This window comes from Adiantum capillus-veneris, chromosome 8 (assembly GCF_014529385.1).
Source record: "Adiantum capillus-veneris isolate H3 chromosome 8, ASM1452938v2, whole genome shotgun sequence".
Classification (NCBI taxonomy): Eukaryota; Viridiplantae; Streptophyta; class Polypodiopsida; order Polypodiales; family Pteridaceae; genus Adiantum; species Adiantum capillus-veneris.
In genome coordinates, this window is record NC_140938.1 from 20,295,815 (window position 1) to 20,322,527 (window position 26,713).

The window sequence follows — 26,713 nt, forward strand, 5'->3', positions numbered from 1 at the left end:
CATCATTAAAAAAATTGAGTATCATAGCTGATATTAAAAACATGATGAGGTCCAAGAAAAGAGACTATATAAACTAACCACAACTACGTTTCCTCCGCCTCTCTTGATCATCGATGGCACTAGTAGACGTGTTAAATGGATTGTCCCAAACACATTTAAAGCAAAAGTATCCTGCTCACTCAAAAAATGAAAAGTTGTAAGGAATGACAAAACATAGCAAGAAAATGACCCCCATCCCCCCCTCTGTCTCTCTCTCTTGACAAAGAAAGAGGTTGACTTCCATTACTTGAAAAATCCCTTAGAACGCCCCAATGGTGCCAGTTGTGAGAGCAAGCAGATCACTGAATACAAATCAGGCCCGAAGGTGACAATATGGACACTAGGAAGAGGATGGAATCTAGGAGGGCCTCTTTATTTGCCATGAGAATATGGAGGTGATTACCATTTTGACAAATAGGTGGATGCCATGTGTGCAAGAATGGTGGGTGTGTAAGAGAGGTGTAAGAGTGGTCAAAGGATGCACTTTTTCTCCCAAAAAGGAGATGGACAATTTTATGATTTTTGACCTCTCATGACTCCTACATATAATCTCCGATCTATGCGTCGAGCTCTCTCCGTTGATATGCTACTTGATATGGTTTTACCTGCTAGATTTTAAATTTCATTTTGGGGGGGGAGGGGAATTAAATTCAAATAAACTAGCCGTTTTGCCTGTTTGAATTTAAAAGTTGTCATTTCTGTAATTGGACGCTCGATTGTCCTGAGACACCAAGTGTCCTGTTTTTTCAATGACTTGTCATAATTATTTGGTGAAGCTAGAAACAAGATTTATAGGTCATATTCATATCTGAAGTCAGCTATGAGATGAAGAACATAGCCAATTTTTTAGATAATGGTGATAAGTTTTAAGATGGAAAAATCATAAAAGTTTAGTCCAATTTTGACAAAAGTTTTATAAATTGAATATAATTTCTCATCAAAATGAGATTTTATATAGATTTCAAGGTTTATGAATAGAGAAAAACTTATTATAACAAAAACTCAAGCCATATAACTTAGTTCTTAAACCATTTTTTGTTTTAATAAAAAAACCCAAATCTTGAAAATGCTAACAAAGAGAAAAATTTTGGTCTTTCAAAGCCTCTTCCATTAACATGATGAGGTTGTGGGGAAAAACTTATGCGTATAATGTATCTCTAGGCCAACACCCATCAACTAAGCATTTTTCAAGGTTTCAAACTCACGTGCATGTTGTAATTTAAGCTCATTTGAGAAAATTTACAGTGCGAATTTCTTGAAGAAAATCCATTGCTATAGAAGATTCCCCAATTGTGTCCATATGAGGTATTTATATACAAATAAATTAAATGAATTTAAAAAATTCAAAAGTTGGCTTTATTTTAACGCTTATCTTTGATAAATAAAAAATAAGAATTTCAGCATACGCAGTTTTTGAAATATGACATAAATCTCCAAATGTGGCTTGCATAACCATCAAATAGTATCATCTTAAGTAATGGAGTGGTAGATCTAGTATACATGCCACATAGGACAAGGCAAATTTAGATGATCTAAATGTCTTATGTGGTCCTTAAATTGAATTTACAAATTTTGCATACTTGACCCACATGACTTTTATATTTTATTCTAGTCACAAAGTTTTTTTTTTTCACATGAGAGTTGCAAAAATGTAAAGCACATATATAAGTAGTTACCATGGATTATTCCATGCACCCTACTCATTTTTTTCTTAGACTAAGATACGAGTTTTAGTAAAATCAACTGCTGTTTTGCGTAGGTTCTTTTCATGAGTGTAGTTACTATTGAGGTTGTGTACAAAAGTGCAAGATTATAGTTTTTATGAGTACATTGAATAACCATTTATAAGTTTGTAAAAGAATTTTTTGAGATCTTTTCTAGGTTTGATGCACCATTTTATTTAAATTCATGAAAAAAGGGCACTAATGTGTCCTTTTATCAAACTAGTGCTAAAGGTTTGACTTCCTTAAATTGCCAAATAAAGAGGCGGTCTTAGACCCTATTCTCTTCTGAATGGACTATAAAACTCGATACAACTAGCCACATGGCAACTATAATAACTGAAGCCATGGTAAAAAACCTCTCCTAAAGAGAACAAAAAGTGCCATGGCAAGCTAAGCGAAAAGAGGATGATAGTAGCCTCTGAAAGAGAGGCAATTCCACCAAGAAGAAAACTCCACCTTTAAATCAGAACCTGAACTCTTAATAGCCACCGGTGGTGAAAAGGACAAGGAGCATCTACAATGGCTAGAGCTCGAACGTCAAGCATGGCCTGCGAACTAGGATAATCTAACAGCAAAAGGCAATGGAGAAACAGAAGGGAGAGAGCAACCGGTGACAAAGATGAGGGAGAAGAGGCAACTGACATCACCAAGGAACTATAAGAGGATGCCACTAGATGAGCAACAAAGCACTTCACTAGAGCTGAAAAAGAGCTATAAACCATGATAAAAACTAGTCCACTTGCCGAAGATGGCTCCAGAAGACTAAGCAGGGGAGGGAACTCTAAGAAGACAGTAAAGGAGGCTCGGAGGACAACAACTTTGTGGAAACCAAATGTATAAACTTGGTAGAGAGAGTAGAGAGCAAAGAAACAAGCCAACAACAACAAACCCAACTAACTCAACTCAATACAGAAAACAAGGAGACAAAGACCCAATGAAGGAAAACAAGAAAATAAGAACCCAAGGAAAGCAAATAAATTAAAAACATGCTCTAAAACATAAACTTCACCCACAACCCTCACCCACCCAAACACACACACACACACGCACACACCCAAAAGTCAACTTAAAGAGCACAAGGACAACAAAGCATGCAAAACCAAACTTTACTACACACAGAGACTCACGCGTGCGCGGGCGCACATAGGCAAGAGCAACGAATTGCAAGTTGAAAAACCAAAAACAAAGCAAAGAAAAATTATGAAGGCGAAGGAAAGCAAACCCACCCATCAGCCTGTACCGGATATTCACCATGTTGCGCAACTTCTACGCCTCTACGAAGACCAGAAGACATGACTCCATGCAGGCTGCAAGCCCGACTGAAGCGGGACTGGGGAGACCCTCCAAGTGGTTTTCTCCACTCGAATCCTCCGCATTGCATGGGAAACGGGATGTGCGCCGCAAAAGACAAAAAAAAGCAAATTTCTGTCATCGAGCCTCATACAGGACATTAAGAAATGGTTCGCTAAATGGAATGTAGAGGCATATGTGGACATGCTTATTGAGGAGGGCAAGGAGGGAGAACACATGCTGAATTTTGAAATTGCACTACTAAATAGCCTCCACACCAAGTGGAAGACAACGCAACACCGCTCGAAATTTGAATACTATTGCAAGCATGTCAACACAAAGTATTGGGAAGGCTATAGCACAAACCCAATGGAAGCCGAGGTCCACATACGAACACCCATGCCCCACATGGCACGAAGAGCCATCTCTTTGATGCGCACAAGGTCACATATGCTCAAAATAGAAACAGAGGGCTAGCTGAAAATTGATGCTTCTAAACGGATATGCACATCATGTACAATGCAAGCTCCCGAAGATGAAGCACATGTGACATTGGAATGCCCAGAATACGCTCACATCCGGGCTAATTTTCAACCACTTCTAAGCGGTTGCTCTACCTTTGCGGACCTATTATCCAAGACAGACCCCTCCCCTACAGCTCTCGGAACATACCTCACCCGCATACTTGAGCATCAAAAGACTCTCATAGGAACACAAAAAGAGAATAACACACACCACACCATACACCCCCGTGAGGGGAGACTATGTATCACTTTGAGGTCCCATGGGTCATTTCTGGCCCCCCGCGGACGTTAATACCAAATCAAATCAAATCAAATCTACACTACACAAAAGAGGCCATCGACACAACCTTATACGCCCTGTTGGGTTAAAGGCCCAAATGGCCCCCTTTTAATGTATATTTTAAAGGTACTAACCTTTGGCCAAGTTCACATTGAACTTGGCCACTAACTTATAAATTGGTCCTATATAAATAATAAAGGGTAAGTGAGTTTTAATTCAACTCACTCACTTATTCCCTGCTGCAATAGCGTGCCCTCTCTCTTCTGCTAGTGCTTCCTCTCTTGCTAGCCTTCGCCATCCCTCTCTGCACACACATAGTACTTCCTCGCGTGCTCTTTCACTTGCACACACCGTCGCGCGCTCATCAATTGGTATCAGAGCTCGATTAGGGTTTGCCCCCAAACCTACAAACGCTGAATTTCAGCCAAGAAGGTCAACTTTCACGCAAGATTTTGCAATTTCGTCGCCAAAGGACTCGTCCCCGGACACTAGAGAGCTCCCGACAACCCAAATTGACCGAAAACAAGCTAAAATTAGGTCAAAAACAGCCAATTACAGGTTATGACAGCAAAATACAGGTTTTGCAAATGATGTATTAAGGTGTGGGAATACTTTTGCTAAGTCCCCGCTACCTGAAAACCCTGAAATTGCCGAAAAACAAGCCCTAAAACAGGTGTTTTAAGCAAATTTCAAATTTACGCAGGTTTTTGCAAGTATTTTTATGGTGCGATTACATTCGGGAAAGGCACAAAGCTTGACTTTTGTAATGAATGTCAATATGGCAAGCAAGTAAAGCAGTCTTATTACTCCGGTGTCTCTCGTAAATCTTGTGTGCTAGATCTTGTACATTCTGATGTATGTAGCATGCCTACTAAGTCTATGGGAGGTGCATGCTATTTTGTCTCCTTTGTTGATGATCATTCTAGCAAAATTTGGGTTTATTTGCTTAAGTCTAAGGATGAAGCCTTTGCTGCGTTTAAGAGATTTCATGCATTTGTGACCACCCAAACAGGTAGAAAGCTGAAATGCTTACGTACAGACAATGGGGGGGAGTACACAAGTGCTGAATTTAACAAGTTTTGTGAAAATTTGGGCATTAAGAGGGAGCTTATTGTGCCATACAGCCCCTCTTCTAATGGTGTGGCTGAAAGATTCAATAGGACACTTTGTAGAGGGTGAGATGCATGCTGTCCACAGCTAATCTCTCTCATGGATTTTGGGGAGAAGCTTTGAAAACTACAGTGCATATATGCAATCGATCCCCTCACATGTCTTTGAAAGGTGACATCCCTGAAGAGGTTTGGTCTGGCAAGCCTGCTTCATATGATCACTTACGCATTTTTGGTTGCGAAGCTTTTGTGCATGTTAGACCTGAGTTGAGGAGTAAACTAGATGTGAAGTCCATTAAAGGCCTCTTCATGGGAAATGGTGAAGAAGGCGAAATGGGTTACAGGATTTGGTTACCTCAGCTTAAAAGGGTTGTACGCAGCCGGGATGTTGTTTTTGATGAGGCAAGGCTGCTTCAAAACAATTGTGCCTCAAAGCATGACCAGCCACTAGCATGACCAGCCACTAGCATGACCAGCCACCTGTTAGGCCTATTTTTGACCCTCAGGATGCACCACAAATTGCTGAAAATGTAGATAATCCAGTGGTGTTTGAACCAGATGATGTTGGACAACAAATTGAGGCTCCTGAAGGGCATTTGCAGCCAAGAAACAATGCTGAAAATGGCGCTGAAAATGATGTACAACAGTCCATTGTTGATGATTTTGTAGTGCCACCTGATGTAAACCCATTGCCGGATAATGTGGATCGTTGGGTGAGGCGGTCTACTCGTCAAAGGCGGCCTGTGAGTCGATATGACCCCTCTTTGCATTACATTATGTTAAAAGGTGAGGACGAGCCTCTTACGTATAAAGAGGCAAAGACATGTGAGCACAGAGACAAGTGGGAGCTTGCTATGCAGGAAGAGATTAAAGCTTTGCATGCTAATCATACTTGGGATTTGGTTGAATTGCCCAAAGGAAGGAAGGCTATTCGTAACAAATCGGTGTATAAAATCAAAATTGTTGATCAAAAACCCAAGTATAAGGCAAGGCTTGTGGCAAAGGAATATGTTCAAACCAAGGGCAGTGACTTTTAGGAAGTGTTCTCTTCTGTTGTGAAGATGACCACTTTGCGTGTATTGTTTGCCATTGTGGCTGCTCTTGATTTGGAAATGGACCAAATGGATGTACATACCGCTTTCTTGCATGGTGATGTGGAGGAAGAGCTTTACATGAAGCAACCCGAGGGTTTTGTTATCCCTGGCAAGGGACATTTAGTATGTATGCTCAATAGAAGCTTGTATGGGCTGAAACAATCATGTAGACAGTGGTACAAGAAGTTTGACCGCTTCATGCTTAAACATGGTTACAAAAGAAGCCATGCACACCATTGTTTGTATACCAAGAGTGATGAGGATGGCAGCCCTGTCATTCTTGTGCTCTATGTGGACGATATGTTCATAGCTGCAAAGAAAAGAAGCACTATTGATGCTCTTAAAGGGCATCTGAAATCTGCGTTTTCAATGAAAGATCTTGGGGCAGCTGAACATATACATGGAGTGCGTGTTACACGGCAAAGAGACAAGCACCTATTGTATTTGTCACAAGAAAGTACATTGAAAAGGTGCTGGACAGATTTAACATGGTTGAAGCAAAGCCTCTTGGTGTGCCATTACAGCCATATGTTAAAATTTCCAAGGATGATTGTCCCAAGTCAAAGGAAGAAGCCAATGACATGCAAAGTGTGCCTTATGCTTCAGCTTGTGGTTCACTTATGTATGCTATGGTTGCTACTAGGCCTGACATAGCTCATGCAGTGGGAGTTGTGAGCCGGTTTATAGCTAATCCAGACAGGTTGCATTGGGATGCAATGAAATCCATTATGAGGTACTTGAAAGGGACTAAAAACAAATGCCTCTGTCATGGTAAAGGACCAATGGAGTTGAAGGGATTTTGTGACTCTGACATGGCTGGTGATGTGGATACACGGAAATCCACAAGTGGCTATGTATTTACTCTTGCGGGAGGTGTTGTTTCATGGTGTTGTAGATTGCAAAAGATTGTTGCATTGTCTACGACAGAGGCTGAATATATTTCAGCCACTGAGGCTTCCAAAGAAGCTATTTGGTTACCACGCCTATGCAGTGAGTTTGGTTTGCCTGCCAAGGCACCTATGCTTGGTTGTGATAGCCAGAGTGCCATATGTCTGGCAAAGAACGCCATGTTTCATGCACGCACAAAGCATATTGATGTGCGGTATCACTTCATATGTGAAGTGCTTGAGGATGGCCTTATTACATTGGTTAAGGTCCATACATCATAAAATCCAGCCGATGCTCTCATTAAGTGCTTACCCAAAGCACAACATCATCTATGCATAGAGATGGTGGGAGTCACGTAGCTTAAAGGCGCCATTTATGCCTTTAAGTGGGAGGTTGTTGGGTTAAAGGCCCAAATGGCCCCCTTTTAATGTATATTTTAAAGGTACTCACCTTTGTGAACTTGGCCCCTAACTTATAAATTGGTCCTATACAAATAATAAAGGGTAAGTGAGTTTTAATTCAACTCGCTCACTTATTCCCTGCTGCAATAGCGTGCCCTCTCTCTTCTGCTAGCGCTTCCTCTCTTGCTGGCCTTCGCCACCCCTCTCTGCACACACACTGCACTTCCTCGCGTGCTCTTTCACTTGCACACACCGCCGCGCGCTCATCACGCCCGAGGTCCAAGCGCCAAACAAGGTGGAAGGCTAGATTGGAGAGGAATCACACCATACTATGCGCTACGAAGCAAAAATCACCCAAACAAGGTTGAAACTCCAGGTGGATGTAGGTAAAAACATGATGTCAAGGATAGTAGAGCCAAACGAAAGTATTGGCTGCTGCTACGTGGGAACACACGACAGCAGCAATGCTCAAAGTAGTAGGATTGTGCGAAGAAGTGTTCTCGGCACAAGGAGCACACCTCTGAAGAACAACGGCAAGGCACCAACGAACAGCGGCGGGTAGCCAAACACACAGGTGGAAACATCACGCACAAGAAAGGAGCAAAAGCGTGGAGGCAGTAGCGAGCAGCTGAGGCTGGGCAGGGCAAGACCCTAGTGCGAACAAATTTGCAAGATGCAAGGGCAGCGCGCATGCATATAGGAAGCTAGGATGGAGGCGAGCACATGGCGTGATAAGGTTGCACAAACGTAGAGCTGTTAGTAGTTAGGGTTTCAGCAGCCAACCCTGCGCACAACCCAAGAGACCCATCACTTCATGCAGTCTCTCTCTCTCTCTCTCTTTACACACACACACACACACGCACTTTTTTTTTTGTGTAAATCATGATTTAATTTACAAGTGGGAAACCTCAAAACGAGGAAAACCCACAGTAAAAAAGTGCAATAAGCAGAGCATTATGATGCTCTGAAAGCTAAAAACAATCAAAGAAAATCCTGTAAGCTTCAAGAGAGATATCTCCCACATCATAAGCATAATGTAGGGCTTGCCCAAGGGAAAACTTGAAGAAAGGGAAAGGGTGTTAGGTGCAGCGGAAGTGAATGTTGAACTTTGCTCAAGATGAGTGCTCCAAACTGTGCTCAAGGGTTCCTTTTACTTACGGAAGGGAGAGCCTTCCGTTCCTTTAGTGAGAGAGTGCAATGGACACAAACAAAGTGGTGAACACTGTGAATGAAGGTACTGAGACTGAGAGATAGAGAGAGAAGAATACAACACCAGAATGTTGTCAAACCCTCCTCCTAAGGCCCCACTCTCTATGGCGAGGGCGGTATACTATTGATGCACAAATCTCTACAATGCTTTGGACTTGCCGACGATGAGGACGACGACGACGAGACGAGCTGAGATCTGGAAACGCTAATGACTGAAATCTGCAAATCTTTATCTGCTGAATTTTGACTCTATGTCGGTGACGACGATACAATGACGACGCGCTGAAAACGCAGATGCTGAAATCTGCGTTTTCGGGGCTGAAACTGTAAACTTCGCAGGATCTGACCGTGCGGCGAGAATCTGCTGCGGGAAGGTGAGATCTACGAGGTTCGGGGCTTATTCTGCTGTGTCTAAGTGCTGAAAACTGAAAATGCTGGTGCTACTATGGATTCCGTCGCGATAGAACTGCAAAACGCCAAGGCTGATCTGCAATAAAAAACGCTAGGGCTGAATTCTGCTATCTAGTGCAATCTCCTATGGATCTGTTGATGCAAACTGCTAACACTAGGGCTGAATTGTCCTCTGCTGTCGCCAAGCTGCTACAGATGTAAAAACGTTGGCTGATCTGGGTTCTTGATGCAAAACGCTAGCCTTGCTGCTGTGTTGCAAAAACGCTAGGCCTTGTGGAGGGGGGTGGGGTCTCGCTAAGAAGGTGCCTGTTAAACCGAAGCTCCTGCTGCCTCTTCTGCTACAAAGTGCTAGTGCTTGGTTTTCTTAGATATTAACTTAGGCAATTTGCCCTATCTAGTTTCCCAACAAAAGTCTTAGAAAGTGCTAGTGCTGGGTTTTCTTAGATATTAACTTAGGCAATTTGCCCTATCTAGTTTCCCAACAAAAGTCACTTAATAAATAAGTGAAAAGTGGCTAAAACAAGGAAAATTGGTTCAATGCATTGGAAGATGGTCTTGATGGATTCTAATGGATTCTGATGGTAATGCTGATGATCATGCTGTGTGCAACCAGAGGATATGCATCTACTCTAAGTGCCTGGGCATGCACGGTCTGCGAACAGACTCACAAAAGTGCCAGAACACTTCCTAAGCTAGACTGATTTGGATTGACTGAACCCTTGTCGTGTTGTAGCTTGTCCACGGACACATAGGATTGGATGTATCACGTGACATCCCCTCCTTTTCGAAGTGAGGTACTGGTACCGAACTGTATGGCGTCGAGGGAGATCGCCAATAGCATCCGGAATCCTGAAAGGGACTTTCGCCGGCCGAGTCTGATGTGTGCGTCATGCGGTACTTGAACTTCATAAAGGTCTAAAACGCTTGCTTCTATGGGCCGCGCCGAAAGCGACACAAAGTCTTTTGGGGCTCCTTCGATGCTTCAACTTCGTTTAGAGGCATGCTTCTTCCTTCTTCAAGAATCTCCATGGCTGAAAATTCCTGAAACCACTTCCAACACAAAAACATGAACATACCTATTCCATGTAAGGTGACTGGAAAAAATCTCATCTTCTTAAAAGACTGTGCATGCAATGCAGATGAATCCATAGACAGAGTGCCAAACCGTTCACCACACACACGCAAACAATGAGATCAAATCTTGTCTTGCTGATCTAAATCAATCAACTGTGGCAATTCACAACGGAAATGCCCATGCTTGGTGCTCATACTTTCTTGTGCTCCTTCTACGAATGTGTTATGCCAAGGAATAGACATGGAATGTGACTTCCTTACATACATACTTTTCAGCTTTTCATGAACAATCCGCATACATCTGTCTCATTCATGAGTGAAACGTGCTCAACGTACAATATGGCATGCCTAGGAAAAGGGATCACATAAAGACGCTGACTAAAATACAAGAAACGATCACGAATGAAATACTCGAACAATGCGTGTTCACTAATCATGCGAACACATAGTACTTCCTGTAAGGGTTCTTTGGACCTAGGCTCGAGAGCCAAGACCGGTTCTTCGTGATTGAGCGAATCTGCAATGAGGTTAGCTTCGCTAGAAAAAGTATCCACTAACTCATTCTTCTTGTGAACGATCACATCTTCTTCATGCAAATCATCATGCTTGTGAGAAATCACATCTTGATCATGCAAATCATCATGCTTGTCATTGTCATGCAAATCATTATCATGCAAATCCTGTGTCTCTTGCTTTGGAGAAGAAGAAACTGAGAGAGTCTCCTTTTCCCAAATCTCTTGCATCTGTGCTTGCACTTGAGAAAAGAGTCGCAATATTTCTTGCATTCTTGCTTTGTTCTCGCAATCAAATTTTGCTTCTCTTTCGTCGCGCTCATGTGCTATGGCTGCCCTCTGTCTTGGTATTTACGCTCAATTTCTGCTTTTCTTGCTTCGCGTTCTAACTTGTTGTCCATAAATATCTGCTCCAACTCCTCCATAGGAGTTAGTGCAATCCTTGGCGTAGATGGGGAAGAGTGAGGGTCGGAAAAACCTCCTGGTGGGAAAAATTCTTCTTCACCACCCTCATGCTCATCACCTCCATGCGAAGTGTTGGGTTAAAGGCCCAAATGACTCCTTTTATGTACATTTTTAAAGGTTACTAACCTTTGGCCAAGTTCACATTGAACTTGGCCACTAACTTAAAAATGGTCATATACTTTTAATAAAGGGAATGTGAGCAAATTTGCTCACTCACTTATTCCCCTCTACAAATCGAGTAGCGCTCTCTCTCCCTCTGCTATTTCGTTCCCTAGCACTTCACCTCTGCAGCACATTGCCTCCGCTCCAAGCCTCAAGGCCTGCACATCTCCTCATGCTCTATCACTTCCACATACTGTTGCGCGCTCATCAACTGGTAGCAGAGCCAAATTAGGGTTTGCTCCCAAACCTACAAACGTTGATTTTTAGCCGAGGAGGTCAACTTTCACGCGAGATTTTGCAATTTTATTGCCAAAGGACTCGTCCCTGGACACTAAAGGGCTCAAGGCAAGTCAAATTGACCTAAAACGGACCGAAATTAGGTCAAAATCAACAAATTACACGTTATGACAACAAAATACAGGTTTTGCAAATCATGTATTAAGGTGTGGAAACATCTTTACTAGGTCCCCGCTACCCAAAAACAAAGAAATTATCAAAAAACAAGTCCCAAAACATGTGTTTTCAGCAAATTTCAGATTTTCGCAGGTTTTTGCAAGTGTATTTTTGATGCATCTACATTGAAGAAAGTGCAAATTGACGCAATTTATGCACATTTGACAAATTTTGGCTATGTATGACTATTTGTGGCTCACTCTTCTGCAATTTGATGCTACAAATTGGGGCTTATATATATTCTGTGAGGGTAAAAACAACTAAAATTGTTGTTTTTGAGCACAAATTCACTCGCTGAAATTTCTTGCGCATAAATTTCAGAAATTGCTTTTTGTGCCTAAATCGACCCATTTTGCCCCAAATTGCTCCTGTGACCATTTCGAGTTGTAGTACACGCTTCTGTGAGGTTATACTCCGGTTTTGGTGCATTTTGCCCAAAAATTCAGCGTATAAGTCCTCTTATTCGTGCAACTATGGACTCATCTTCTTCGGATATGAAAAATCTCTTCGAGATTAGGAGGTTCGATGGAACAGGTTTCGACCTTTGGAAAGACAGGATCCAGAGTATCCTATTTCTTAAGGATTGTGAAGGGGCACTTGAACAGGTAAAGCCACAGAATATGTCGGACGAAGCATGGGTTAGCCTGAACAGGAAGGCAGTTACACACATTAAAATGGCCATAACCGATGAAACAGTTATTGATTTGAAAGGTCTCACAAATGCTTATGATGTGTGGGAGAAGTTAAAGACGATGTATGAGAATACAACGCATGTCAACCAAGTGCATTTGATGCGAAAACTTGTTGGCATGCAGCTAGATGAGTCCAAGAGCGTTGCAGAGCACTTGTCGTTGTTTACAGCTACTTTGTCGCAGTTACAGGATTCAGATTTACCTACTTTTGCGATAAGCTAAAAGCCATCTTCTTGCTTATGACCTTACTTGATTTATGGGAACATTGGTGGTTTCATTGTCCAATAACCCCAATTTGACCTTTGATGGTGTTAGGGGTTCTATCTTGAATGAGGAAATCAGGAGGAAAGCAGGTGGAGAGGGAGGCAGCTCTACCAACATGGTTAGAGGCAGGACAGAGAAGAAGAATGTCTATGCACAAAGGAGTAAGAGTAAGAGTAAGGAAAGGGGAAATGCCAGCAAAGGCAAGGGTGATGTGATTTGCTATCAGTGTAGCAGATAAGGTCACAAGAAACCCGATTGCAGCTACTACAAAGCCGAGTTAGAACGGTATAAGAATGGTTAGAGGCAGGACAGAGAAGAAGAATGTCTATGCACAAAGGAGGAAGAGTAAAAGTAAGGAAAGGTGAAATGCCAGCAAAGGCAAGGGTGATGTGACTTGCTATCAGTGTGGCAGGAAAGGTCACAAGAAACTTGATTGCAGGTACTACAAAGCCGAGTTAGAACGGAAAAAGAATGGCGGAGACAAAAAGAAAGAGAAGAAGGAAGTCAAGACAGATGCACAAGATAGCTCAAAGGACAAAGAGAAGGCCAATGTGGCTTCTAGTGTTGTGATTAAGGAGCTGTCAGACGTAGAGGACATCTTGTGTGCCACTTTGTCAGATGATGATGCTTATGATCTTGATGGCTCTCTTAATGTTCAATCACAGAACATGCAGATCACCAAGAGTGATCTTATTGATGCTTTGTTGACTGTCAATGATGCATTATCCCAGACTTGGATAGTTGATTCCGGTGCTTCATTTCATGTGACTCCTATCAAGGAGTGTTCTCTACTCTTGATGCAGGCAAACATGGCCATGTATACCTTGGAAACAATCAATGCATGTTCCATTGAGGGTATTGGCACTGTGCATCTCTCCATAGATGGCACAAATGAGCTTGTCTTGCATGATGTTCGATATGTGCTGGGAATCAAGAGGAGTCTGCTTTCTGTTGGTCAGATGGATATGCATCGTTACAGCATCTTGTTTGAGAGAGGATCATGGAAAATGACTAAAGCCTCAAGGCTGATTGTAAAGGGCACAAAGAAAGGGACACTTTACTGCATGCATGGAAAGGCCGTGTTGGGCAACTTTATTGCATTGGCTGAAATTAACTCTCACATGGAGTTCTGGCACTAGAGGCTTGGCCATATGAGCCAAAAGGGCCTTTCTAGGCTTTGTACTTTGAACAAGCTTGATGCTTAAGGCACAAAGCTTGACTTTTGTAATGAATGTCTATATGGCAAGCAAGTAAAGCGTTCTTATCACTCCGGTGTCTCTCGTAAATCTTGTGTGCTTGATCTTGTACATTCTGATGTATGTAGCATGCCTACTAAGTCTATGGGAGGTGCATGCTATTTTGTCTCCTTTGTTGATGATCATTCTAGAAAAATTTGGGTTTATTTGCTTAACTCTAACGATGAAGCCTTTGCTGCATTTAAGAAATTTCATGCATTTGTGACTTCCCAAACAGGTAAAAAGCTGAAATGCTTGCGTACGGACAATGGAGGGGAGTTCACAAGTGCTGAATTTAACAAATTTTGTGAAAATTTGGGCATTAAGAGGGAGCTTACTGTGCCATGCAGCCCCTCTTCTAATGGTGTGGCTGAAAGATTCAATAGGACACTTTGTGAGACAGTGAGAGGGTGAGATGCATGTTGTCCACAGCTAATCTCTCTCATGGATTTTGGGGAGAAGCTTTGAAAACCGCAGTGCATATATGCAATCGATCCCCTCACATGTCTTTGAAAGGTGACATCCCTGAAGAGGTTTGGTCTGGCAAGCCTGCTTCATATGATGATCACTTACGCATTTTTGGTTGCGAAGCTTTTGTGCATGTTAGACCTGAGTTGAGGAGCAAACAAGATGCCAAGTCCATTAAAGGCCTCTACATGGCATATGGTGAAGAAGGCAAAATGGGTTACAGGATTAGGTTACCTCAGCTCAATAGGGTTGTACGCGGCCGGGATGTTGTTTTTTATGAGGCAAGGCTGCTTCAAAACAATTGTGCCTCAAAGCACGACCATAAAAGGGTCAAATTTCAGCATGACCAGCCACCTATTAGGCCTATTCTTGACCCTCAGGATGCACCACATATGGCTGAAAATGTAGATGATCTAGTGGCGTTTGAGCCAGAAGATGTTGGGCAGCAAATTGAGGCTCCTGAAGAGCATTTGCAGCCACGAAACAATGCTGAAAATGGTGCTGAAAATGATGTACAGCAACCCATTGTTGATGATTTTATCATGCCACCTAATGTAGACCCATTACCGGATAATGTGGATCATTGGGTGAGGCGGTCTACTCGTCCAATACAGCCTGTGAGCAGATATGATCCCTCTTTGCATTACATTATGTTGACAGATGAGGGAGAGCCTCTTACGTATAAAGAGGCAAAGACATGTGAGCACAGCGGCAAGTGGGAACTTGCTATGCAGGAAGAGATTAAAGCTTTGCATGCTAATCATACTTAGGATTTGGTGGAATTGCCCAAAAGGAAGGAAGGCTATTCCTAACAAATGGGTGTATAAAATCAAGACAGTTGATGCAAAACCCAAGTATAAGGCAAGGCTGGCTGCAAAGGGATATGTTCAGACCAAGGGCATAGACTTTCAGGAAGTGTTCTCTCCTGTAGTGAACATGACCACTTTGCGTGTATTGTTTGCCTTAGTGGCTGCCCTTGATTTGGAAATGGACCAAATGGATGTACATACCGCTTTCTTGCATGGTGATGTGGAGGAAGAGCTTTACATGAAGCAACTCGAGGGTTTTGTTATTCTTGGCAAGGAACATTTGGTATGTATGCTCAATAGAAGTTTGTATGGGCTAAAACAATCATGTAGACAATGGTACAAGAAGTTTGACCGCTTCATGCTCAAACATGGTTACAAAAGAAGCCATGCAGACCATTGTTTGTCTACCAAACGTGATGAGGACGCCAGTCCTATCATTCTTGTGCTCTATGTGGATGATATGTTGATAGCTACAAAGAAAAGAAGCATTGTTGATGCTCTTAAAGGGCAGCTGAAATCTGCATTTTCAATGAAAGACCTTGGGGCAACTGAACATATACTTGGAGTGTGTGTTAGAAGGCAAAGGGACTAGCGCATATTGTATTTGTCACAAGAAAAGTACATTGAAAAGGTGCTCGACAGATTTAACATGGCTGAAGCAAAGCCTCTTGGTGTGCCATTACAGCAATATGTCAAAATGTCCAAGGATGATTGCCCCAAGTCGAAGGAAGAAGCCAATGACATACAAAGTGTGCCTTATGCTTCAGCTTGTGGTTCACTCATGTTACATGTATGCTATGGTTGCTACTAGGCCTGACATAGCCCATGCAGTGGGAGTTGTGAGCCGATTTATGGCTAATCCAGGCAGGTTGCATTGGGATGCAGTGAAGTCCATTATGAGGTACTTGAAAGGGACTAAAAACAAATGCCTCTCCTATGGTAAAGGACCATTGGAGTTGAAGGGATCTTATGACTCTAACATGGCTGGTGATGTGGATACACAGAAATCCCCAAGTGGTTATGTGTTTACTCTGCAGGAGGGTGCTGTTTCATGGTGTTCTAGATTGCAAAAGATCGTTGCATTGTCTACGACAGAGGCTGAATATATTTCAGCCATTGAGGCTTCCAAAGAAGCCATTTGGTTAGCACGTTTGTGCAGTGAATTTGGTTTGCCTAACAAGGCACCTATGCTTGGATGTGATAGCCATAGTGCCATATGTCTGGCAAAGAATGCCATGTTTCATGCACCCACAAAGCATATTGATGTGCGATATCACTTCATTTGAGAAGTGCTTGAGGATGGCCTTATGACAATGGTTAAGGTCCATACATCACAAAATCCAGCAGATACTCTCACTAAGTGCTTACCCAAAGCACAACATCAGCTATGCATACAGATGGTGGGAGTCACGTAGCTTAAAGGCGTCATTTATGCCTTCAAGTGGGAGGTTGTTGGGTTAAAGGCCCAAATGACCCCTTTTATGTACATTTTTAAAGGTTACTAACCTTTGGCCAAATTCACATTGAACTTGGCCACTAACTTAACAATGGTCCTATACTTTTAATAAAGGGAATGTAAGCCAATTTGCTCACTCACTTATTCCCCTCTACAAATCGAGTAGCGCTCTCTCTCTCTCTCTCTCTCTCTCTCTCTCTCTCTCTCTCTCTCTCTCTCTCTCTCTCTCTCTCTCTCTCTCTCTCTGTGTGTATTATTTCGTTCCCTAGCGCTTCACCTCTGCAGCACATTGCCTGCGCTCCAAGCCTCAAGACCTGCACATCTCCTCATGCTCTATCACTTGCACACACTGCTGCGCGCTCATCAGCGAAGTATCCATGCCGCTTCGGGTGATAACCATCCACTGAAGTCTTGGGTTCTTAAGTTCACGAAGAACTTGGGTTCTTGTGGTTCTTGAGGGTCTTGAGTCTTGAGATTCTTGCGGTTCTTGAGGGGCTTGAGTCTTGAGGTTCTTCTTTAGCTTGCAATCTGTGTTAGAGAAGGATCTTCTCTTCACCCGAGCTATACTCGTCTCCGCGGGCTCACCCCTTGGCGGCCTTGCGCTCACACCAAGGTTGCTTTTTCCCACCTTACGTCGATTGGCCGGCCGCTAAGTGCACGGTCCGCTCTCAATGAGTGAAAAGAGGCACAAGGGGAGGCTGGACAAGCCCTTCTTTTTTGGGTATCCTGTCACTCTTCAAAAACACGATTAATAATCGACACGCCCAAGAGGACTTGGGTTATGTGCGACCGCAACAAGCAAAAAAAATTATGTGATTCTTTCCTTGAGTGACACAGAACACTGCCAAAGCTCTGATACCAATGTAAGGTGCAGCAAAAGTGAATGTTGAACTTTGCTCAAGATGAGTGCTCCGAACTGTGCTCAAGGGTTCCTTTTACTTACGGAAGGGAGAGGCTTCCGTTCCTTTAGTGAGAGAGTGCAATGGACACAAACAAAGTCGTGAACACTGTGAATGAAGGTACTGAGATTGAGAGATAGAGAGAGAAGAATACGACACCAGAATGTTGTCAAACCCTCCTCCGAAGGCCCCATTCTCTATGGCGAGAGCGGTATACTATTGATTGCACAAATCTCCATAATGCTTTGGACGTGCCGACGATGTTGACGACGATGGGGATGACGACGACGAGACGGGCTGAGATCTGGAAATGCTAATGACTGAAATCTGCAAATCTTTATCTGCTGAATTCTAGCTCTATGTCGGTGACAACGATGCAATGACAACGCACTGAAAACGCAGATGCTGAAATCTGCAATTTCCGGGCTGAAACTGTAAACTTCGCCGTATCTGACAGTGCGGCGAGGATCTGCTGCGGGAAGGTGAGATCTGTGAGGTTCGGGGCTTGTTCTGCTGTGTCTAAGTGCTGAAAACTTAAAATGTTGGTGCTACTGTGGATTCCGTCGCAATAGAACTGCAAAACGCTAGGGCTGAATTCTGCTATCTGGTGCAATCTCCTATGGATCTGCTGATGCAAACTACTAACGCTAGGGCTGAATTGTCCTCTGCTATCGCCAGGCTGCTGCAGATGCAAAAACGCTCGCTGATCTGGGTTCTTGATGCAAAACGCTAGCCTTGCTGCGCTGTTGCAAAAATGCTAGGCCTTGCTTGGGGGGGGGGGGGGGGGGTTTGTCCTGCTGGGAAGGTGGCTGTTGAACCGAAGCTCCTACTGCCTCTTTTGCGAGAAAGTGCTAGCGCTCGGTTTTCTTATATATTAACTTAGGCAATTTGACCTATCCAGTTTCCCAACAAAAGTCACTTAATAAATAAGTGAAAAATGGCTAAAATAGGGAAAATAGGTTCAATGCATTGGAAAATGGTCCTGATGGATTCTGATGGTAATGTGATGATCATGTTGTGTGCAACCAGAGGATATGCATCTACTGTAAGTGCCTGGGCATGCACGGTCTACGAACAGACTCACGAAAGTGTCAGAACACTTCCTAAGCTAGACTGACTGAACTGACAAAACCCTTGTCGTGTTGTGGCTTGTCCACGGACACATAGGGTTGGATGTGTCACGTGACAAAGGGTCAATTTCTAATGCATGAAACATCTGCGAGTTACGTTGGCCCACATAACCCAAAATCTGACCCAACTGAAGAAGATCTCAAACCGATTGTGGCGGTTGAAGAGCTCCTAAGATCCAAAATCGTCTATGAAAGATTCCAGATGGGAAACGAAGGCGCAAAGTAGAGGACACCTGCCTGATGAAAGTTCGGGAGTAGCGGCAATCCCAAAGCAAATGTGTAACTGACTCGTCATCCCCATGACATTGGACACAACGAGCGGAAGCAATGCGTCGTGCCAGCATCAAAGTATCAACCGGTAGAGGACCCACCATGCATCTCCACAAGAAAATGCATTCCTTGAGTGGTAAGTGATTCTTCCAAATGCGCGAGTGTTTTTGGCCACCATAACTGAGATTTAGAGAGAGACCACAGTTGATTTCCATGAGGCACACTCCATGCATCAAACTGCAGCAAGGCATAAATAACCCAACACATATGCAGTCCATCCTAATATGGCCGAGATGCTAATCAGAAAGCCGAGAGTCCCCAAACAGTGAAGGCACTAGAGAAGCATCTGTAAGTAGCTGCTGAATTTGCTACCATAAGTGTCGATAATGAGCTCCCAAAGAAAGAACTTGTCCCGCATCATCCACCACTTGATCAACTTGGCAGATCCCTTATTGTGAAAGAAAGTAAGCTTGGCGAGGAGAACGCCGAACCAAAGTAAGAGAGAAAGCTTTGCTCCAATGTATGCTCTCTTGTAACAGACTTGGACACTCCAAGTCAAGAATCAATCATGACAGCACCAAATAATCACTTCAAAACAGTTCACAGTTCACAATAGATTTGCACTAGCCCGACAGAGTTCCGTGCCTAGAGATATTGGCCCCAAAGACTGGCGCCCCTTTCGGTATTTCTTTTTGTATTAATCAGTGTTCAAAGTACAAGAGTGGATCGGGTCTCACTCTCACACTCTGCGTCCAGATGCTCTACAGAGTGGGAGCCCAAGTCACTTAGTTATTTTACAAGGGTTGCCAAAAGCAGAGCCCCAAAAGCTTCAAGTCAAAAGCCTAAAAATAAAGCAGAGTCTCATTCTCTCTCAAGCTCTCCTGAGATTCAAAATTAAAGCAAAGTTCCTTTCTCTCTCTGATAATTGCATAGATCAAAATGCAACCACGCAAATTCAGCCAAAAAGCAATCATGCGCAGCAATTTACGGGATTCTACCACGTCATCATGCTTGCACTTTTTCCGGGATTCCCCTGCTGCCCTAGGGTTAGGGTTAGGGTTTCTGCTGTTTTAGGGTTTCTGGCAGATTTTAGGGTTTGCAGGTTTTAGGGTTAGGGTTTCCAGAATTAGGGTTTTCAGCAGCAGTTAGGGTTTCAGTTCTGGACAGCCACGTCATCACTTTGTGACATACCCCCCTCTTGAAAGCATTGTAACCGCCCTCAATCACGCCTACAAAACAGACACAGGCCATAAACCGTCTTAGCAGACACTGACTGTTAGTATCTATGTACTAGGAACACACATCTAGCACATGTACCAATCGACAGTCACATCACACGACATCACAGGACATCACATGACATTCAACATTCATTCGGATCTTAGACCGTGATTTATCGGCAATGTAGCTAGCAATCGCATCTAGATCCAGTCGGGACCTCGTCGATGCCCGATTGACTAACCCCTATTGCAACCATGTCTATTCGAGATCAATTAGACCAAAATGTTGCAATCATTTCGTCTATCAGTTCCTGCACTTAAAAGAAGTCAAGAACAAATCAATATCATAATTAGGAATCCATTTCATGAAGTCATACAACAGAATACTGTCAGCTTTCAGTATCCCTGAAGCTCAAGAGACATCAGTGACTCTAGTATCAAAATCAAGGCATCTGTTGACAAAGGAGCGGAGTGACTCCCCTCTTGTGCATCCCACTGCACCAGATCTCCGGCCAAGCTTAATTCTGGGTTCCATTTGGAGTAGACTATGCTAAGCCAAAAGCCTCGAGGTAAAGTTTCACAATCTGAGGAGTATCTGCTAGGTCCTCCTCCTCCATCCACTTCGCATCCAATGCAGGATAGTTCTTGAACTAACCAAGAACCGCCTTCCGACTTTAGTATTTACCTTTATTCTTCGGATCCTTATGTGCCAAATCTGTTCAGGAACAAGGATCTCCTCGTTTTCTTCCACTTCACGTTGCTCATTAGGCTCCCCATCATCAGGCACATCACCTTTAAGAGGTTTCAAGAGACTCACATGAAATGCATTGTGAATCCTCCAAGTATCAGGCAGTTTCAGTCGGAAGGAGACATCATTTATCTTTTCAAAGATCTGGAAAGGTCCGTAGTATCGCATACTAAGCTTTGGAAAAAGCCTCTCCTTTCCCTTTTTCTTTCTCAGGCGTGCCTTCTCAAAACGTAAGAGCACCCAATCATCCTCCTTCAATTTCAAGTCGCGACGATAACGATCCGCTGCCTTTTTTTGTCGTTCTTGAGATTTCTGCAGAGTCTCGCGAACCTTGGCAATAGCTGTATCTAAGTCTCGCGTATATTCATCAGCTTCAAAAATCTTATCTTTCGTGCTTAGGAAGGGTGGTACCTTCGCAGCACCTTCAACAATTTCAAATGGTGCCTTCCCCGTCGAAGAGTACATCATGTTATTGTAGGCAAATTCCACCAAAGGTAGTACTTTTCCAATTGAGTCTTCTGATATGAGATATAAGACTTCAATAAATCTAGAACCACTGAATTGGCAATCTCAGATTGCCCGTCAATCTGCGGGTGGAACGATGACGACAACTGCAACCGTGTGCCAATGTTCTCCCAAATTGCCTTCCAAAACAAACTCGTAAATCTAGGGTCCCTGTCGGAGACAATCGTCTTAGGCATGCCATGTAATATGAAGATTTGGGCCACAAACAATCTAGCTAAGTGATCCGGCTTGACTGTTTTCTTCACTGGAATGAAATGAGCCTGTTTGCTAAATCTGTCAATAACAGTCCAGATACCATCGTGACGTTCTCGGGAGATCAAAAATGAAATCCAGTGCAATACTTTCCCAAGGGCGGGTAGGTCTCGGTAAAGGCTGTAACAATCCCTGTGCTTTATGCCTGTCAAACTTGACCTTTTGGCATACTAAGCAACTGCGCACAAACTCTTCCACATCCTTTTTGAGTCTCGGCCAAAAAGAAGTATCTCTCTACCCCTTTCATGGTGGTAGCAATGCCGCGGTGACCCGTAAAAGGTGGACAGTGGCATTCAGTCACATAACCTTTTCCCTCAACGGATGTGTAACGCACAACATGGTTTTTCTCATCAAGTAGCCATACCGAATGGAATATCCCGCTCCTATCTCCCCATCCTGTATCCGTGTGAAAACATCTGCAATGCTCGGTGTAATGGCAACATCCCGTCCGGGTGCCAATCGAACTACCTCCACCTGTGGCCTCAGCCTGTCGGGCGTAGTTCCAAATCGAGCCACCAATTCCAAGTGAAAAGAAGTTAGCCTTGGCTCCTTCAAAAGAGCTTCCTGATCCTTCACTTTGCCCCAAAAGCTGCAAAGTTTGTACTTTCATTCATTTGATTCGGTTCAGGTCCCACGCCATGTGGTACCAGTTCTGCTTTTTATCTGCTTTTTCTGCCACATCTCTCAGCTGCTTTAGAACTTTCTGGCCTTTCTTCATCTTGTTCATTCGGTGCCTTGTTAGGGCACCTCGCGGAGATATGTCCATGTTCCCCGCATCCAAAGCACTTCCCCTCCCTGATGAAGCGAACTCTCTCCGTAGGAGTAAGCGGGTCGTGCATCCTTCTTTTCTGGGTTGCTCTTTCTCTTTCTACTTTCATTCGCTGAAGTCTATTCGGCTCGTTGTGTCATGACCTCATCGGTGGGGTAGGTCAGACTGCTAGAGTGAATGGCAAAACCCCGTTTCGCATGACTCACCAACTCCTGAATGGAAGCTGACTTTTGTTCTAAGCAGTGATCTCGGATCTCTGTAGGTAGACCCAAGGTAAACCGCTCAATCTGCTCCTTGAACGAGATCTTCTTAAATGAAGAGGCGGGTAGAAAAGAGCTCCAGAATCTCTCGCAATAAGAGTCCACTGTATCCTTCTTGGTCATCCGAAGATGGTTCCAAGCACTTCACATATCGCGTTCATACTCTCAAGTCAGCCAAGAAGAAATAAAAAGCCTCTTGAATTTCAGCCATTTAACTGGCGCAGTCTTGCTTAATAGAAGCGTGGACCACCAAGTTCGAGCATTCCCCTTAGAGTAAGAGGCAGCTCTCTGAATCTTAAGAGTGCTCTGAGTAACGTCCTTCCGCGAAAGCGATGTTAAACTGTTGTACAAAAGACAAAGCCTTCGAAGCATTCCTACATTCCGAAAACGTGTCAAATTTAATTGACTGTCCATTTCCTTAAACTCTCGGACCTTCTTGCTTTTATCTTTCAGAAAGTCATATTGGTTGGCTTTATAAAAATTCTTCTTCTTTGCATAAAAGTTGCTGTCGTCAGAGTCTGAACTGTCTGTAGACGAGTCCTCTATAAAACTGTCACTCACTGGGTGAGATTTAGACTTCTTTGCCTTTTTCTTGCCCTTTTCGAAGCGTTGTTTCTTGCTTCACTTTTTGCCTTTGCAGTCTTCTTCACTCTAGTCAGATGAGCTAGAAGAACTGTCAGAAGAAGAAGAAGAAGAAGAAGAAGAAGAACTGGGTACTTCAAATCGAACACGCTTCTTCTGTTTCTTTGCCTTTTCAAATGTCTACTGACGACCCAAATAACCCGGGAAGTCAGTGCCTTTTCTTTTGCTTTTTGCCGTGCTTTTTAGCTTTTTTTTGCGCGTCAAAAAGCCGAGCAATCCGTGCATCAACCACCTCTTCTAATTCCTTCTCTAAATACTTCTTGCGAGCATAAGGTTTCTTGAGAGCGGGTTTTGGGGGTGGTGTTGTGGTTTTCTGCCACTGCGCATGCACCTCCTGGAAAGAAGTCTCGCTCATATATTTTGCAAATTTTAGGTCCTTCGCAAAATTGAGCATCATCTTTGTTGCATCCCCGATCAATTGACGATGCTCCATCTCTCGACGCTCCGCTTGAGTAGGCCGAGGCGGGCCATACTCCTTGCGGGAATCTTCGTTGTGATCCCTTCCCACATCTCCGGATGCGCAGGGAGTCAACTGATCTTTGCCTGAAGCCATAGGTGCCGCGGGAAAAGAAATTCGGATCGAATTTCCTGTAGAAGAGAAATCGACCGTGTTCTAATACCATTGTAACAGACTTGGACACTCCAAGTCAAGAATCTACCGCGACAGCACCAAATAACCACTTCAAAACAGTTCACAGTTCACAATAGATTTGCAATGGCCTGACGGAGTTCCGTGCCTAGAGATATTGGCCCCAAAGACTGGTGCCCCTTTCGGTATTTCTTTTTGTAATAATCAGTGTTCAAAGTACAAGAGTGGATCGGGTCTCACTCTCAGACTCTGCGTCCAGATGCTCTGCAGAGTGGGAGCCCAAGTCACTTAGTTATTTTACAAGGGTTGCCAAAAGTACAGCCCAAAAAGCTTCAAGTCAAAAGCCTAAAAATAAAGCAGAGTCTCTTTCTCTCTCAAGCTCTCCTGAGCTTCAAACTTAAAGCAAAGTTCCTTTCTCTCTCACTCTCTCTCTCTTAATTACGTAGAGCAAAAAAGCAGCCACGCAAATTCAGCCAAAAAGCAATCATGCGCCGCAATTTAGGAGATTCTGCCACGTCATCATGGTTGCTCTTTTTCCGGGATTTCCCTGCTACCCTAGGGTTAGGTTAGGGTTAGGGTTTCTTCTGTTTTAGGGTTTCTGCTGTTTTAGGGTTTCTGGCAGATTTTACGGTTTGCAGGTTTTAGGGTTAGGGTTTCCACAATTAGGGTTTTCAGCAACAGTTAGGGTTTCAGTTCTAGGCAGCCACGTCATCACTTTGTGACATCCCCAACCGAAGTGAATTTCCTAGAGGTGATTGGTGACCGTGCCAGGATAAGTGCAAGGTACCAGCCTTCCAATCCACAACAAGAGACGAAGTGAAGGGACAACCTGGAATATGGCCATCTGACGGCTCAAAAATCACATCCCAATACGGAGGATGCCAATGACCAAAAGATTGCATGACAATGCCATCACATAAATGTGAAACCATGAGCGTCCATGGTTGTCGATGATCCACCAGCGTGGGAAAAGCATAGCTTTTCGGGCCAAAACGTGCCAACGTAAATCCAGAATATTAATCCCTTCTAGTTGCTTAGGCGTACATAGCTTATCCATTGATAGAAAGCGCAATCCTTTCTTGTGGGAGGAAGTGCGCCAAAAATGTTCCAACATACATGACATGAGAAACCCAAGGTACCAAGGTGGCCAGCATAAAAGTGGCAAATAGAACTGCACATAGGCCATCATTATGCATTGGACAATCCTCAGTCGCACATCCAGTGGCTAGGTTGACAATTTCCAATAGCTAAGCTTCAAGTGTATTCTTTGTAGCACCCATTCAAGTTTCTGCGTTGCAGACACATTCCAACCAATCAGATATCCCAAATGGCATATGATGGTATGAGAGGAAGCAATCTCCCCTGGCCATAGCAGCCTATGCCAATCGAGTTCCTTCAGCGGCACCAACTTGGATTTACTAAAATTAACATGCAATCCAACTGCCAAGATAAATAAATGCACAGCATGCATAATCTGTTGCACATCCTCCTTACGTTTTCGGGCATAAAAAAGAGAGTCATCTGCATATGCCTCGCCGATAAATTGCTTTCTAGACGGTAGAGCAAGTCCATGCAGATCACCTGTGGAAGTGAGGGCCTCAAGATGTAACAACAAGGGGTGCAAAGCAATTGCATAAAGCAAAGCACTAAGAGAATACCCTTGTCTGACCGATCGCCCTAGATTCCAGGTATCCGTGATAGAACCACCCAACAGACCTGCAGAAGTGCTCTGAGCGTACAGGAGGAAGACCTCCTGCAAAATTTTCAGCCCAAATCCAAGCCTTTGCATTGTTTCTGCGATATATTCCCACACACACACACATATATATATACACTTTATTATTTATTCATATTTTAATTTTAATTTTTCCCAATAGAGAACCCTCTATAAAATAAACATCTCCAGTGCACAGCCTCAAGATAAAAGTAGAAATATCGATCACTACAGAGGCGTAATCTCCATAAAATTTACAATACAAGATGAAGATTACTTCCTAGTTTTCCAAAAAACCCTTTTTAATCTCCTAGCATTTAAATTCTTCTATAATCCAAGAGGAGAAAAGTTCTCCTTAAACCATGACATGCGCACAGCAAGGGGAACCTCATCGCTATCATAAATACATGAAGGAACAGCCGACTTCCTAGGTACCCTAATGGGCTCAGAAGATGAAGGTGGTATCTCTGATGAGGAACACGGCATAGTAAAATGTAATGGACTTGGCCTATTTAATTTGAGAGTAGCGGAAATTAATGAGAGTACTTTTGAGAAATGACTTTGTGAGCATAGCGGGTGAACATAATTGAAGATAGCAACCTGATCATAGCAATTAGTTAACTTGGCATGAACAATACTTTTGCAAGAGAGAGAATTTAGAGAACATGACAACACTTGAGGACCGGATTTATGTGGAGCCGGTCCCCCCTCCAATAGGCATTTGTATTATGATTTCTCCCATTAAGAGAGACTTGTTACAATACAATCTTTGTGTTCCTTGTGACCTAGGTGATGCAATGAAGATGGAAAGCTTCATGCATCACAAACATAACATAAACTTGAAGAAAGCTTTAACTATCCCAAGCCTCAGTCCCAAGACCTCAAACACCTTAGTCATCAAGCAGGACAAGCACCTCGAGCTGGGTCGGGTTCCCGCGCCTCAAGCTCAGCCCTAGCTTACCTAAGGTCAAAGGCCTTTTACACACATTCTTGGAGGTCTTCAATGAAGCTAACCCTAAGGTCTTATGCTCCATTTATTAGCCTTGCTCTTTGATAGACCATCTCTCATTTGGGCCCCTTTACCATTGGCCCCGTGTTGAGATAGATCTATAAGCACATGTCTATATCTTAACACT

The 26,713-nt window shown here is 43.4% G+C and overlaps 1 protein-coding gene across 9 annotated transcripts in view; it reads right to left on the bottom strand.

Moving 5' to 3' along the window:
- The window catches only part of LOC147451774 (uncharacterized), a 155,729-nt gene that overhangs the window by 21,128 nt on the left and 107,888 nt on the right, over positions 1–26,713 (bottom strand). For 6 of the 9 annotated variants that reach the window (XR_015188824.1, XM_086517649.1, XM_086517642.1 and 3 more), the window contains one exon: positions 79–171. The exons of the other annotated variants lie outside the window; for them this stretch is intronic. Coding sequence is in view for 5 of the 6 variants with exons in the window: in XM_086517649.1 (XP_086373775.1) it covers positions 79–171 (93 nt within the window). In the remaining variant the exon portion in view is untranslated. The remainder of the gene's footprint in view (positions 1–78; positions 172–26,713) is intronic. 9 annotated transcript variants of the gene reach the window in all.